The 14764-nt window shown below is 41.2% G+C and overlaps 1 protein-coding gene across 2 annotated transcripts in view; it reads left to right on the top strand.

Annotated features, from left to right (window-relative positions):
- The window catches only part of USP54 (ubiquitin specific peptidase 54), a 1809222-nt gene that overhangs the window by 213229 nt on the left and 1581229 nt on the right, over nt 1-14764 (top strand). For both annotated transcript variants that reach the window (XM_086922134.1, XM_086922133.1), the window contains exon 3: nt 7169-7261. In XM_086922134.1, coding sequence (XP_086778260.1) covers nt 7169-7261 — 93 coding nt within the window. The remainder of the gene's footprint in view (nt 1-7168; nt 7262-14764) is intronic.

Raw genomic sequence — 14764 nt, 5'->3', positions numbered from 1 at the left:
ATACGTGCAGTTTCAACAATCGCATACAAAGTCGTGACAGCATATGCCGCAGTCGTATCACCATTCGGAAGCTTGAAGCATGAACCATCCACCCATAAGGTTCCGTCACACTTCACAAGAGGAGTATCTTTTAGATCTACTCTCCCTTTTGTTTCTTCTTCTGTCCTGAGAAAACAATTGTGCTGTTCGACATCATCTGTCTCTACTGAAATCGGCAATAACGTGGCTGGATTCAACGTATTGCACCTCTTTATGTGCACATGACTCGCTAACAGTGTCAACTCGTAACCTGACAAACGAGCACTAGTTAAATGCTGTGTCTTGGTCCTGTTTAACAAAGTGTCCACCGCATGTGGAACCATCACAATCAACATATTATTCATCACTAATTCAGCAGACTGTCAAATAGAAACAGCTGCTGCCGCTGTGGCCCTCAAGCAACTTGGCAACGCCTTAGCTACCGGATCCAAAGTCGACGAAAAATACGCGCATGGACGCTGTTTGTCTCCAAAAGACTGTGTCAGCACTGACAATGCACAACCTTCTTTCTCATGGACATACAGTGTAAAGGGCTTACTGTAGTCGGGGTTACCCAACACAGGAGCCGAACACAATGCATCACGCAATTCGGAAAAACTTTTCTGACAATCTTCAGACCACGAAATGGGATTTGGTGTATCTTTACAAGTTAATGCCACCAAAGGTTTGGTCAACAAAGAAAAATTTGGTATCCATTGTCTGCAATATGATGTAATGCCCAAGAAAGCACATATTTCTCTCTGTGTCCTTGGCACACTCAATTTTGCAATTGCCTGAATTCTTTCTGGGGTCAGTTTCCTTCCCTCCTTCGATAAGAGGTGACCTAAGTAGGTTACTTCTTGTCGACAATATTGCAATTTTGAAAGAGACACTTTGTGATGCAAATCATACAAATGATGCAACAACGACAAGGTGGCTTGTTTACAAATCTCCTCAGTATCTGCAGCGACTAGCAAATCGTCGACGTACTGAATAAGGGTAGCGCCATCAGGAAAAACAATCGTATCAAGCTGTCTTTTTAAAGCCTGACTGTATATCGATGGACTTTCACAGTAGCCTTGAGGAGCGCATTTGAAGCGGAAGCTTCGGCCTCCTTAACTGAAGCCAAAAATATCCCTACTCTCCTCGGCAATCGGGATGCTGAAGAAAGCATTCTTCAAGTCAATCACTGAGAACCAAGTGGCTGAAGCTGGAATCATAGTCAATAGGGCAGTGATATCAGGGACGACGGGAAACTGTGGCACAACTATTTTATTTACCTCTCTAAGATCAATCACAAACCTGTAAACAGGTGGCTGGTAAGGGTCTGTACGTTTCAAAACAGGCAGAACAGGACTATTACAAACGTTGCCTCTTGTCTCTTCAATTACATGAAAAAGTCAGACACCGTTTCGTCTTTCTTCTGCTTACATGCAGACAACTTGTCCCAATTGACACGCAATTCGGGCATTAAAGTCTTCATATACGTAATAATCCTATCAGGAAGTTCAGTAATCAAATCCTCAGGCTTAGCACCGCCTACTTGCCTATTGTCGGCATCTCTAAGATTAACCCATGTATCACCCAATTCAACCGCATGATCCGTATGACGAATCTTACTCCAAATAGGTTGTGGAACAACATTGCCAAACAACATGTCGATGTCCGCCAAATTCATAATACATGAACCCACAGCCTGTGTCAACTCTTTATAGTACCCTGCTGGATTTTTGCTTGGATCAGGCAAAGATTGCTTAATAGCTAAAACTTCAGCACGTTTCCATGGAACATGCACCCAGACACGCTGAAAATGAGCTGGCACAGCTGGCGGATTATTATTTGCACCAGCAGCCACTTCTTCTTTCCACATCGGAGGAACCTCTCTCATTGGATATTGTCGTGCCTTCCTCCCAACTGAAGAATCAGGCCCGAACAATTGTCGAGAAGGAGACTCACTCCTAAATGACAACAACATCGCGACCGCTTTCCCAACATCAGATGGACTTACAATAGTTCCTTTCGCAAATTCGGAACGTATGCTGTACAACTAGTTAGGAGCTTGCCCCACTTCCTCATCCCACTTTTCAACAAGAAAAGCACACATTGTATCGAAAATGTACCGTTGCTTCGGTGCTTCCCATTGAAGGAAAACATGCATAACACCCTCAAGATCATACTGTGTATCGTACATAATCCATTTACGCGCCATGTGGTCCAAAATCGTACGCTCATCCATATTCGGCAACTGACTACGTGACTGTCTACGCTCAGTAACAGGGGACATACCCAATTGTCCCAACAAAGGAGAAAAGAAACCAGTAACTGCAGTAGTCATTCGTTGTCTAGCAGAAGGAGAAGGTGAAAGAATAAGAGAAGACGGAACAATAGCAGAAGAATTCAAAGTCGGAATGGAGGGAGCATTAAGAACAGGCGTAGGAGTAGCAGATGAAGAAGGAGGCAAAGGAATAGTAGCCAACGGAAAGGGAGCTGGCTGTGGTGGAAATACAGGTGGCACAACAACTGGGTGTTGTGCAACCACAGCTGGTGGCGGTGGTGCCGTAGCATTTTGTGCATAAGGGGATGGCGAACTCAAGAGATGCGACATTAAAGGATCTTTCTCAAGATCTTTCTTTTCTTCCTGTTCTTTACGCGGCAAAACTGGTTAGCATCTATCTACCGCTAACTTCTTCACCCTAAGCATCTGTTCGCTTTCTTGCTCTTCCTCATTATCCCTAAACGCAACAGCAGCTTGTACCATTGACATACCTCGTTCTCGTTTATTTTTCTTCGCTAATTTAATTTTTCTCTGTTTAGCTTCTTTGCGCCATATGCAAAAAGAGTCAAACATTGCCGGCCGGGCTTTCTTCTTAAAAAGTTTAACCTCCAGATTATCCAAAATCTCTGTGTCAAAACTACCATATTGGGGCCATTTTAAAACACCAACTTTCCTGGTGTATCAGATCCATACTTCATTATATGCGATGGGGCCTACGCCATGTTTCACATAAAGTTCATAGGTTGGAGTTCCAATCGGAGGAACCGGACACGAGTCCTCCAATCGGGAATCCCTATTACAACCAAGACAAAACAGATTTCCAAGTCTGCTAAGACCAGGCATCTTCGCTCTCTAGTCTAGCTTCAAACTTCAAAGGATTATCGAATACGATAGTCTCGTGAATACACGAGTCCTTCGGCTTTGGTACTTGCAAGTTCCAAATTAAAGCGATCCCAAGGGGACACCCAAAAACTAAGAACCAAACTAAGGACTGGGAGACGCTCCACTCATACTTAACTGAGGTATCGATGACGTCACCAGAAGACTCGTCTAACATTTCGCTCTACCAATCATCAAGGGTCCAAAACAGGGCGATAGGGCAGCAGTCCTTCGTAGCCGTCGGCAAGCGGGAAACCTCGCAGCAAAGACTTTCGGACCACGTCGACATACAGGGGTCGATGAAGTGGCGGCCTTCCTCCAGAATTTTCACACGAAGCTCCTCACGAGCCTCTGGCTTGGACCGGTACCGCTGAAATCGCCCCACGTTGGGCGCCGACTGAAGTACTGGGTTTTTAAGAACCCAGCGGAGCCAGGGAACACACCCTAAGACTTCGAGTCCTTCCTGTTTCAGACTACAGAAACACAGATTTCTTGGTGAAATCAAAGATCGTATTTATTGGCTGCAGCCAGTAACAGGTATCCTAGAAGTACAACACAGTGTATATTCTCAGGAGACTGCTCAATCTTACAAAGCCAGCCTTCTCTTTTTATACAAAATATTATGCTTTAGGCAAACATTCCTTATTTTACAGTTGACCATTCACATATTTTCACTACAAAGAAAAAGCAGAGTCGTGATGACAAGCCCATATTTTAGTTTGTCCAGCCCACGTTGGAAATGAGACGCCGCCAGCGCCGTTCCCCTTGATCCGGGGAATACAAAACCCTAGCTCAGCAGCCTTTCATTACTGAAGGTAAATTTATGTCACCCCTACGTTTAAACTGGGTTTTACACAAGCTGCGATACTTCTGCGCTGAACTTAGCGCTCTGTATTACAGTTTTTTTCAGCCGCATGCAAAACTACAAATTTCAGACACCCGACGAGTGACCCGCCCTTCTATCCCACAGCCTTGGTATCAAGCGCCACGACTGAAAAAATTGTTTTTTTTCGATAGCTGTGACCCACTGCTTTGCAGGTAAAATTAACATTCAATCCCATGACTAGGACGAGCGTGACAGCAGATATTAACAAGTACAAACTAATCTGTCGCTGATAGTATGGTGTCTCCTTTCCACAGACTCACACGCTTCCTTTTACCTGACTGAAGCGCGTTTTTGAAAACTAAGGTAGGGGGCTCACAGTGTACTTGGTGGGTGTGTTTCAGCGTTATCATTGATAAATTGAATACGTTTTTTATTGTAAGGGAATGTCTTGTCTCCTCTTTCAGATTTCCTTTTGTGGTCCTGATGAGAATCGGACAAAGGGTCCGGTTCGAAACGCGTCGACCTTTTTTTGTGGTATCCTATGCCAAAATAAATATGTATTACTAATGGTTTGAGCAAAAGTGTACCTTTAGTGTTGGGGATGCGGGATGAAATTGTAAATCAGATCTATTCCTGCAAAACTTTTGTCATTTATAATTGAAACTGTCCCATTTTTTGACATAGGTTCCAATTGTTTTTGTGTTTCATGTCTGTTTTTTCTGGGAGTTTGAAGGCTTGAATGTCAATGTGAGTGTGAGCTGAGTCAGGTTACGTGTCGGGTGATGAGTATGAAAGAGGTTGTTTGAATTTTGTTTATCTCATGGCAATTTTTGTGCACGTCTGTCTTCTTAATGATTTTAGGTGTCACACATATTTATTAAAACAACTTCTATTTTGTGTTCTTTGAAAGTTTGAAAATAAATAAATTCTGATGGATTAAATCCAACTCATGACTAAAATGTATTGGTTTTAGTCGTTTGCAATAGTTTCTTGTTACAGTAGGACTCCGTATTGGCTCTTTTTTTTGTTTTTCAAGTCAATATGAGTGAAAGCATCCAATGGCTGGAGTGGGTTGATCTGTTTATCTATACTTTGTGCTGTGGTGGGAGGAAGCATAATTTGAGTGACTTCTCAACAGACCAATGGTGAATGGCTGTTGACTGGGAGCCCCTCTATATTTATGTATTTTTATATGATACTAGCTTACCCGTCGCACGTTTCTGTGATCTCAGAAAAAAGGAAATTCAAGGAAACTCGTTATGATAACATTACATTTACATTGTGTCATTGTTATTGAAACTTATTCATTTTATTTTTGAAAACATTTCCAAGTGTGGCTTGAGCAGTGCGTACTTGTATTTTGTGTTCTTTGAAAGTTTGAAAATAAATACATTCTGATGGATTAAATCCAACTCATGACTAAAAATGTATTGGTTTTTAGTCATTTGCATTAGTTTCTTGTTACAGTAGGACTCAGTATTGGCTCTTTGTTTTGTTTTTCAAGTATATAGACTCTGCCTTACTGAGGTGAGTCAAGGCCCTTGTTTGTTTTTCGTTCACTCATATTGACTGCATTTTTCCCTTGCACATGTATGCTTCCACATAAAAAACAGGGGCCCAAGAATATAACTTTTTAGACACTAGTACTTTCCAATGACTGCTAGTCCCTATGTTTGATAGGGTTTCATCAACTTTTTCCATAATTCTCAAAACTTTTATTGTAATTTACAATATTGACGTCTCACTATAAACCAAAGTTCGTATGTTTAATTATTCTGTAGAAAATGAACATAGGTCATTAAAGAGGCTAGAGCGTATATGCAGATTTCTAGGTTGAAGCCACACCTCCTCAGATTTGTGATTGACACTTCACACACTTGTATCTGTCTTGATAGAAACCTCTAGTAACTACTTGTGGAACTATAGCTTCATTACAGTATTACAAATAGGATGCAAGCCGTAAAATTGTTGATGGAAATGGAGAACTTAGACATAGCCTGTGCCTTGGGGAAATATATGAAAAAAGTTAAGGCATTCCTCAGTTGCACAGAGTAAGATCTAATAATATAGGTCCCTGACATCAAATAATGTGAAACAATTAGTGTTTAAAATAGTGCTGTATGATTAAGAAGTTGATGTATAGATGTGAATTAAGTGTTTTTTAAATTAATTGTGATAACATCTCGATTTTAAAAATGATAGTTATGTATATGTATATTAAGATGTAATATGTTTATCGATACCGCCGTGCTAGGTATTTTCTGTTGCTTTTACTTTTCCTGTTTAGTAAGATAAGATGCAAATTGTACTTTTATGGTTGTAACAAACCAAATAAAGTTTGTTTTGACTGTTTTGACTGACTGACTATAGCTTCAAGAAAAAAAAAATTCTGATTGGTATTGGGCATCTTTTCTGGGACTGGTCTTCTGCTACAAACAACATTTCCTGATCACAGGAAATGCCACCATTATCGACATCCAAAACGACTTATTTAAAAGCATTTATACTTAGCAGCGAATGAGATTTCCTAAATATGCTAGGGTTCCATCAAGAAATGGATTAAAGTCATTTCGACTTATTACTGCAAACCAACTTTGGCAAATTAAATTATCCTATGGGAAACAAGCACAAACCAATATAATAGCAAAAGAGTGTGTGCAAATTTATGTGTTAATGCCACAACCCTCGGTTTGGTGAAGGTCATTTGAAGCAGTTGCATATCACATTAGAGGGACTTCTAGTAACAACTTGTGTAACTGAAGCTTCATGGAGGAATTTCAATGCATCTGACTCGCTAGGGAAACCTATTGTCGACTAATGGTACTGCAGCTTTAAGACTGAATTACAATGATTTTGCATTTGAATGGAAAGGGACCTCTAGTAATGACTTGTGGGATGGCAGTTTCATGAAAGAATTTTGAGGATTTTTTTAAATTCACTCTAGAGGGACATTTAGTAACGCCTTGAGGAATTGTAGTTATGGAAGTGAATTTTGACGATGTTGCATCTGACTCGAGAGGGACCTCTAGAAATCTTTTTTGGTAATTAGTGTCAAGTAGCTCTGCTCATTGTTTGCATGTTTGAAGAGTATGTGATGTGAACTTGATTCCTCATAATTGTTTACTTTTTACAGTATACTGTTTTTTTCTCTTCTTTTTCCTGCTACGTAGGTCCTGTGGCACCTCGATATTTTCCGTCGTAGCTTTCGACAGCTGGTATCCCACAAGTGTATGGGAGACTCATGCATCTTTTGTGCACTTAAGGTAAAAGAAAATTAGTCAAAGTCTGAAAGCTGAAATGCTGGGTATATGTGAATTTAGTGTCTCTGCATGGTTCATTACGCTGACGCCAAAGTGAGTCCTAGTGATTGTGGTTTCATGTAGCTCGCGGTCCCAGATATAAAGACATTATTTGGATCAAGGGCTTTGGGAATCAGCCTTTGTTTGTTGCTATTATCTTGCCATCGTACATCTGTGTAGGTTCTATATAGATTTGCTTTACATTTCAAACAAGCATTGGGAAAGCCAGTCAGACTCATTTCTGCAAGGTCTATTGGCTTTGTCAATGTTTTTTTAAGTCATGTTGTACAGACGTGCTGCTGCCGTGTAGCAAGGCTGAAAGTTAAAAAAAAAAAGCAATGACTTAGTCAATGTACCCCTGGTGAATGCTGCAAGTAAAAGAAAAAAGTAGACCAGGCCAGAAACTCCAGCAGTGGAAGGACACTCACAAAGAAAGAAAGAAAGTAATACTTGGGCCATGCTCCGGGGGCAAATTAGAGTGATGATGAAGCAACCAATAGTAAGTAATGGCCGGGCTCTAAGCTCCCTCTAATCTAACATAATGCTTCGCAAATGACAGTGCATGCATTGTCTGAGGCGACACCTAATAAGCAAGCAAATCAGAATGACAGTAAGGCAAACTAATGTTTAGCAAAGGGCATGCTTTAAGTCCACAGTAGGTTTTTGATATGGTCCATAAAAGGACCTTCACAACCAGACAGCGAAAAGCAAATCATTTTCATGCATTTTCTGATTTCGGACCTCAACTATTTGTTATGAAACAACAAATCATTGTTTTACAAACAGAATTGTAATTTGATATGAAAGCATATATGGTGTGGCAAGGCCTGTCATTGTATGGTATGTCATCGAATGACATGGCATTGTATGGCCTGTCAATAAATCATATGGTATGCTCTGTCAATGTATAGTACTATATGGCCTGTCATTTTATAGTAGAGTATGGTATGGCCTGTCATTATGTGGTGTGGTCTGGTATCTCCTGTCATTGTATGGTATGACATGGTAGGTCTGGCTTGTCATTGTACGGTATGGTATGGCCTGTCTGTATTTGGCATGGTAGGGCCAGTCAAAGTATACTATACTATGCTGTGGTAGGACCTGCCTTTGCCATGGTTTGCCTGTGATTGTATAGTATGATATGGCTTGGTATGGCCTGTTGTATAGTATATCACCATCCTATTGCATGGTATGGTGTGGTGTGGTGTGTCATTGTATGGTATGGTATGTTATGGTCTGTCATTGTATAATATGGTATGGTATAGTATGGCACAGCCTGTCATTTTATGATATTGTATGGTGAGGTATAATCAATTTATGGGGTGGGATGGCTTGTCACTCTAAAGCATAGTATGGCCTATAATTGTATGGTATGGCAAGTTATGGTATGGACCATCATTGTAAAGTTTGGTAGGATAAGGTATGACCTGGGTTTGTATAGTATGGTGTGGTCTGTTTTTTATAGTATAACATAGTATGATATGGTATGATTTGTCATGGTATAGTATGGTCTGTCATACTATGGTATGGTATGATATGGTATGGCTTGTCATTGTATGGTATAACTTGCCTTTCTATGGTATGGTATGGCATGGCCGGTCATGAAATGGCAGTTCATTGTATTATATTGTATGACCTATCATTGTATACTATGGCATGGCCTGTTGTATAGTGTGGTATGGCCTGTCACTGTATAGTATATTATAGTATGGCTTGTCATTGTATGGTATGTTATGGACTGGCCTCCCATTTAATAGTATAGTATGGTATGGGTTGTCATGGTCTGGCATGGCCGTATGGCCTGTCATTGTTTAGTAAGTTATAGTATGATATGGCTTGGCATGGTACAGTATGGTAGGGCACGGTATGGCCTGTCTACAGTGGCATATGGAACCCCCACACTAACGCAGCTTAAAGCAGGGGCCCCACTGAGCACCGTTGGCTGGTTATCTGTATCTTTCTGAAAATGTAATTTGTTGTTTAGAAGCCTCCTCTGTCTGCAGGCCCGCAGGCACAATACTCAAATATAACACTGCTGGGAATACAATATCAGAGGGGTGTGGGCAGTGGGCTGACCTGCACAGCACAACGGGAATTATGAAAATAATGAAAATAGAGTAAAACACAGAGAGGGAAACAAACAGAGGAAGTGAGCACAAGAAAGATAAAGAAAAAGTAAGAATTCAAGACGAAAGATGAGTAAATAGAAAGAGGAAAGAAAAGAGGAGGGAAACCGTGTGGGTATAAGGAAGGAAGAAAACTTGAAAGGAAATAAGGAAGACAAGTTGAAAGGCTGCATGGAAGGTAGAACAGAAGAATGGCTGGAAACATTAATATATTGATGGGTAGATGAGTGAAAGAATGGAAATGGACAGATGAATGGATGAATAGATATGAGGGCAGAAGGATAGCTGGAAGAAAGATGAAAGTGAAAGGAGCTCTTCTAATGAGGATCGATCGCTTTATATGCTCAGTGTGGTTAGAGGTAGGATTCAAGTGGGGGGTATTTTAATTTTCTGTCTATTTCCCTTGCCTGTCAATGTATATTGTTGGATGGTGTGGCTTGAATTTGTGTAGTATGATATGGCCTGCCATTGCTTAGTAAATGTATGGTATGGTATAGCCTATCATTGTAAAGGATTGTATGGTATGTCCTGTCATTGTACTGTATGGTATGACCAGTCATTTTATGTTGTCGTCATTGTATAGCATACTATGGTATGGGATTGACTGTCATTGTGTAATACGGTGTGGTATGACTTGTATAGTATGATATGGTATGGCCTGTCATTGTACAGTATTGTATGTTGTGTCATTGTAAGGTATGGCATATCATTTTGTAGCATATTATATTATGGCCTGTCATTGTATAGGAGACTATAGCATGACAAGTAATTGTATGATATGGAATGGCCTGTCGTATAATATGGCATGGCTTATTATTGTGTGGTATTGTATGGTATGGCATCTCATTGTATACTACGGTGTGGTATTGCCTGTCATTCTATAGTATAGCATGGTATGGCTTGTTATTGCATTGTAAGGTATGGTATGTTGTGTCGGGTCATCGTAATCTATGTAAGGTATGTTATGATCATTCATTTTATAGTATGAAATGGTATGGCCTGTCAATGTATCGTATGCTATGGTACAGCCTGTCATTCTATTGTATGCTATGGTACAGTCTGTCATTATATAGTATTGTATTATTTTCTACGGCCTGTCGTTGTACGGTATGGTATGACTTGTGATTGTAAAGTATGGTATGGTATGGGCTATTGTGTAGTATGGTATGGTCTGTCAGTGTATAGTATGAAATGGCCTATTAATGTATAGTATATTATAGTCTGACATTGTGTAATATGGTATGGTTTGGTATGGCCTGTCATTGTATAGTTTGTAGTAGTATTGCCTGTCATTGTATAGTATGATATGGCCTGTCATTCTATTTCATGGTATTGTGTGGTATGGTATGGCCCTTCATAGTATTGTATGGTATGGCCTGTCATAATATTGTACATTATGGTATGGCCTGCCATTGTTTAGTAAGGTGTGGTAAGATATGGCCTGTCATTAAACAGTAGGGTATGGTCTGTCATTATATAGCATAGTATAATATGGTATGTCACTGTACAGAAAGCTGTGTTATTGTAGAAGCTTAAATAGAAATATTAAGGAATAATACAAATAACACAAGTCACTGTCAGCACAACTGTTAGCAAGATTTATTGGGAACAACAAATAATGCAAAAGTACAACCATCAAGGCACCAACGTTTTCTTCCAAATGGTTGACTGGCGTCTGCACCAATAGACCCCTAGGAGATGCAGAGCCCGCTAGTTAGAGTTGCTGGTGACGCTCCAATTAGGCACATAGCGTTGCATCGCCCACTAGTTAGATATCAAGGACAAGGTTTTGGAACATCAAAGTACTGAATTGAACACTTGGTTAGTAACCTAGCACATGACAGTTGGCACTCCCTTGGAAGGCAGACAAACGTCTTTGGAGGAGTGATACCTAGAGACCTGGACTTATTGTGCACAGTAGGTGACTGCCTCTGGTGTCTTCTGTCGTCTGTTGGAGGCTTAGCCTGCCCCGAGCAGGTATCTGCCTCTTATTTCCCGTTGGTCCTGTCTTGCGTGGTGAATTGAAGGTTGTACCTGAGAGGTGCCTCAGATGTCACTGGTGGTGCTGGTGGAGCTTATTCTCTGCTATCTGGCCTTCTCCTTTCTTGGTGTCGGAGTAGTGATTCCAGGATGTCAGCCTTTGGCACTTGACTGATGATCTGGTGTGGTGCCTTCCACTTTGGCTGGAGCTGGAGGCAGTACCGTCGGGTGTGGGCCTTTACCCAGATCCAATCACCAGGCTGCAGGTCATGTGGCGGTGGAGGTGATCCTTCTGGAAGAGCCTGCAGAACCACCTCGGTGAAGATAACGTAAGGTCTCTGTTCATTTCTTGCAAAAACTTAAAAGCAGGTTATCTGTTATTGATAGTGGAGCTGTGGACATATGGCCTACAATGTTCTTGGGGCGGCCAATTACTATTTCGTGGGGGTTGAGCTTTATTACACTATATGGCGTGCTTCTCATTGCCAGTAGGGCTAGTGGTAGTGCATCACCCATGAAAGTTCAGTTGATGCACAAATTTCTCTAATCTTATTCTTCAACACCCCATTATTCCTCTCCACCTCACTCGCTGCAGGTGGGTGATAGGTGCAATTTAATTTCTGTGTGACCCCCAAGCCCCTTTTGTAGTTCCCCTGTCACATGGGAGATGAACGCAGGGTCATTATCTGAGCTCAGGAGAGATGTAATCTCAAATCACGGAATTAGTTATTTTAGAAGGCATTTGGCCCCAGTCTGTGCATCACAGTTCTTGGTCGGATACTCTTCTGTCCACTTGCTGAACATGCATGCTATTACCTAAACATATTCGTACTTGTGGGTGCGAGGAATGTCTATGGAGTCCATCTGTAGGCTTTCAAATGGTCCGTGGGAGGGAGGAAATGACCAGGTGCAGTTGGTGTGCCCTTTCCAGTATTGTATTGTGCGCAAACAGTGCATTGTCTGCAAATTCTTTCTGCTATTTGGCGGAACTTGGAGTTGTACCAACATAGGGAAAAGAGTCTTATCATGCCATCTCGACCAACATGTGAGGGACTGTGAAAAAGGCATGTGATGGAAGGAAGCATTGCTGAAGGGAGGCATATCTTCCCATTGGGCCCTGTCCATAACCTCTCGTTTGTTTGCACACATTCTCCTTTGGCCCATTCCTCTTTTTTATCCTCCTCTACCTTCCTCTGAACATTTATTGGGTCAGAGTGTAATGAGTCACTGTTATCTTTAGTGTTCTTCTCGCTGCTTGCTATTTGTACCATTGCTAACTGGCAGCCTGCCAGTGCTATTCTCTTTTCTTCCCCATCAATAAATGCTTTGCCCTTCGATGCATACTCCTTTGATGATGTGTGTGCTGCGCATTTTACTATAGCCACTTTGGATGGTCTTCATAATGCTTGGAGGAGGGCACTGATCAAATGTGCATGTTGTATTTGTTGGCCTGTGGATGTGAGGAATCCCCTCATGGAGAGGGAGGGAGAGAGACAACATTTTAATAAACATGGAAGGTCATTGTTAATGCCAGACCTTCATCCACTTTTATCCAACCTCCAAAGAAATATTATGTCTGCCATTTTCAGGATTAAAAATCCAACCTTTCTCAGCATGGGAATTTTTTTTAGAAAAGAGCTGGTGAAAACCCTTAAAATATGCAAGTTAGTAATTTTGCACATACTCAAAACGGCATTTCAGCCCTGTAACTTTTTCTTATCATTACCTTCAGTCCCTGTATGTAAATCTGCGGAAGGTGGCAGCTCAAGGTAATATTTAGTATTCAAACCCTACTATGGAAGGAGCCCTGGCATAATCAGAAATGCTATTTTAGAGATCTTATATAATGATATTGCTGCCATAATTTGTCGCCACATTGCATGGCACAAAAGGACAAGTGTTTTTTTGTTATAGAACACCTATTCACAAACACCCCTTAAGACTGCACCTGTATATTAAAAGACATATTAAATCTAGGTGGACACCTATTCACATCTGGAGACCACCCTTGGTATCCAGCAGAAGGCAATGCACCAGAGCCAACTGCTCTCCGGCTACAACGTCTAAAAAACTAGTCCCACACCATAATCTTCTATTCCCTTCCTTCCAGGAGAATAATCACAGTCACAAGAAAGATATTGCAATCTAAACGAAACACAATATTCAGCCCTATGTCATAATAGAATTCCCCACTTTCAATAGATGGAAACAGCAATGCAGTTGTGTTACTTGAAAAGAACTTGTAACCCAATTATTGCTCTTTGTGAGTGTATGTGGGAAGGAGTTATCTGTCCCTCTTGCAGTAGACAAACATACAGACACACTTCGGTACAGTGACACAAAAGGTAGTCCGCAGACTATTTCTGGCTGCTCATTCCTGAGGTGTGGGCATATGGTAACGTGAAATGAAATGGCATTTGCTAAAAGTTCACCGAAAATATTCATAGATAGGAAGAAAAGAGACAGAGGTAGAGTAAGATATTTCGTCCCCTTCCTTTCTCTCCGGGCCACGCAGACCCACAGAGGTGCAGCTGAACAAAATGTTTAGAATCACATAAAAGGTGAGACAAAAACAGGTGAACTCTGCACTTACACAGACACACACATATAACACAAATAGCCGGGGTCTATCCCTAGTTGGTGCGGATCTACACAAGCACCTGTTATCTAATCCCAAAATAGTGTGAGTGTAATGAGTGTAATCATAAAGAGAGCTGGAATCTGTCATATCATAAGTAGCACTGCACAGACATAGGGTAATGTGCAATATAAAAACAATGTGAAAGTGTCTATTTGAGCAGTATAGAAATATTATTGAATGAAAATGGCAACAGAAATCGGTGTCCTCGTGTCAAAGTCAGGTCAGTCAAAAATGTAGATGTGCAGTCAAATTTGATAACTTATGAACACAGGTATTAACAACAAAAATCATAAAACTCAAACGTATTAATGCAAATCAAGGAAAACAATAAATTACGTATCCCTTCCCTGTGTGAAACAAGGCGTTCACCCCCTCCCCCCTCCTTATCTCAGCCTCCGACACCGGAGCAGCAAGTATAATCCAAGTACAAAGCACATCATCAAGGAGCGAGGTGAACCCTGAATCATAGACAGCAATAGAATACCAGGGGAGTATCTGCTGTTACAACCCCTCGCGACGCTGGGCGTGCTCAAACTGAGACAGCACCCATGGGCCCACTTCTGAGAATTCCCACCGAATCCTCCTGACCCTGCTCCCACTGAGCAGGGTCCCTGGACCTATCAGTCTGGTTGGAGCGCCACTGGCTTCCTAGAAACAGAAATGTAACCCTAATCTAAATTCTGAATGAAACACCAGCTGCAAACAGTTCACACCTATAAC

The sequence above is a fragment of the Lissotriton vulgaris genome, chromosome 5 (genome assembly GCF_964263255.1).
Source record: "Lissotriton vulgaris chromosome 5, aLisVul1.2, whole genome shotgun sequence".
Taxonomy (NCBI): Eukaryota; Metazoa; Chordata; class Amphibia; order Caudata; family Salamandridae; genus Lissotriton; species Lissotriton vulgaris.
The sequence above is the reverse complement of the archived record's forward strand: the minus strand, read 5'-3'. Positions and strand labels throughout refer to the sequence as shown.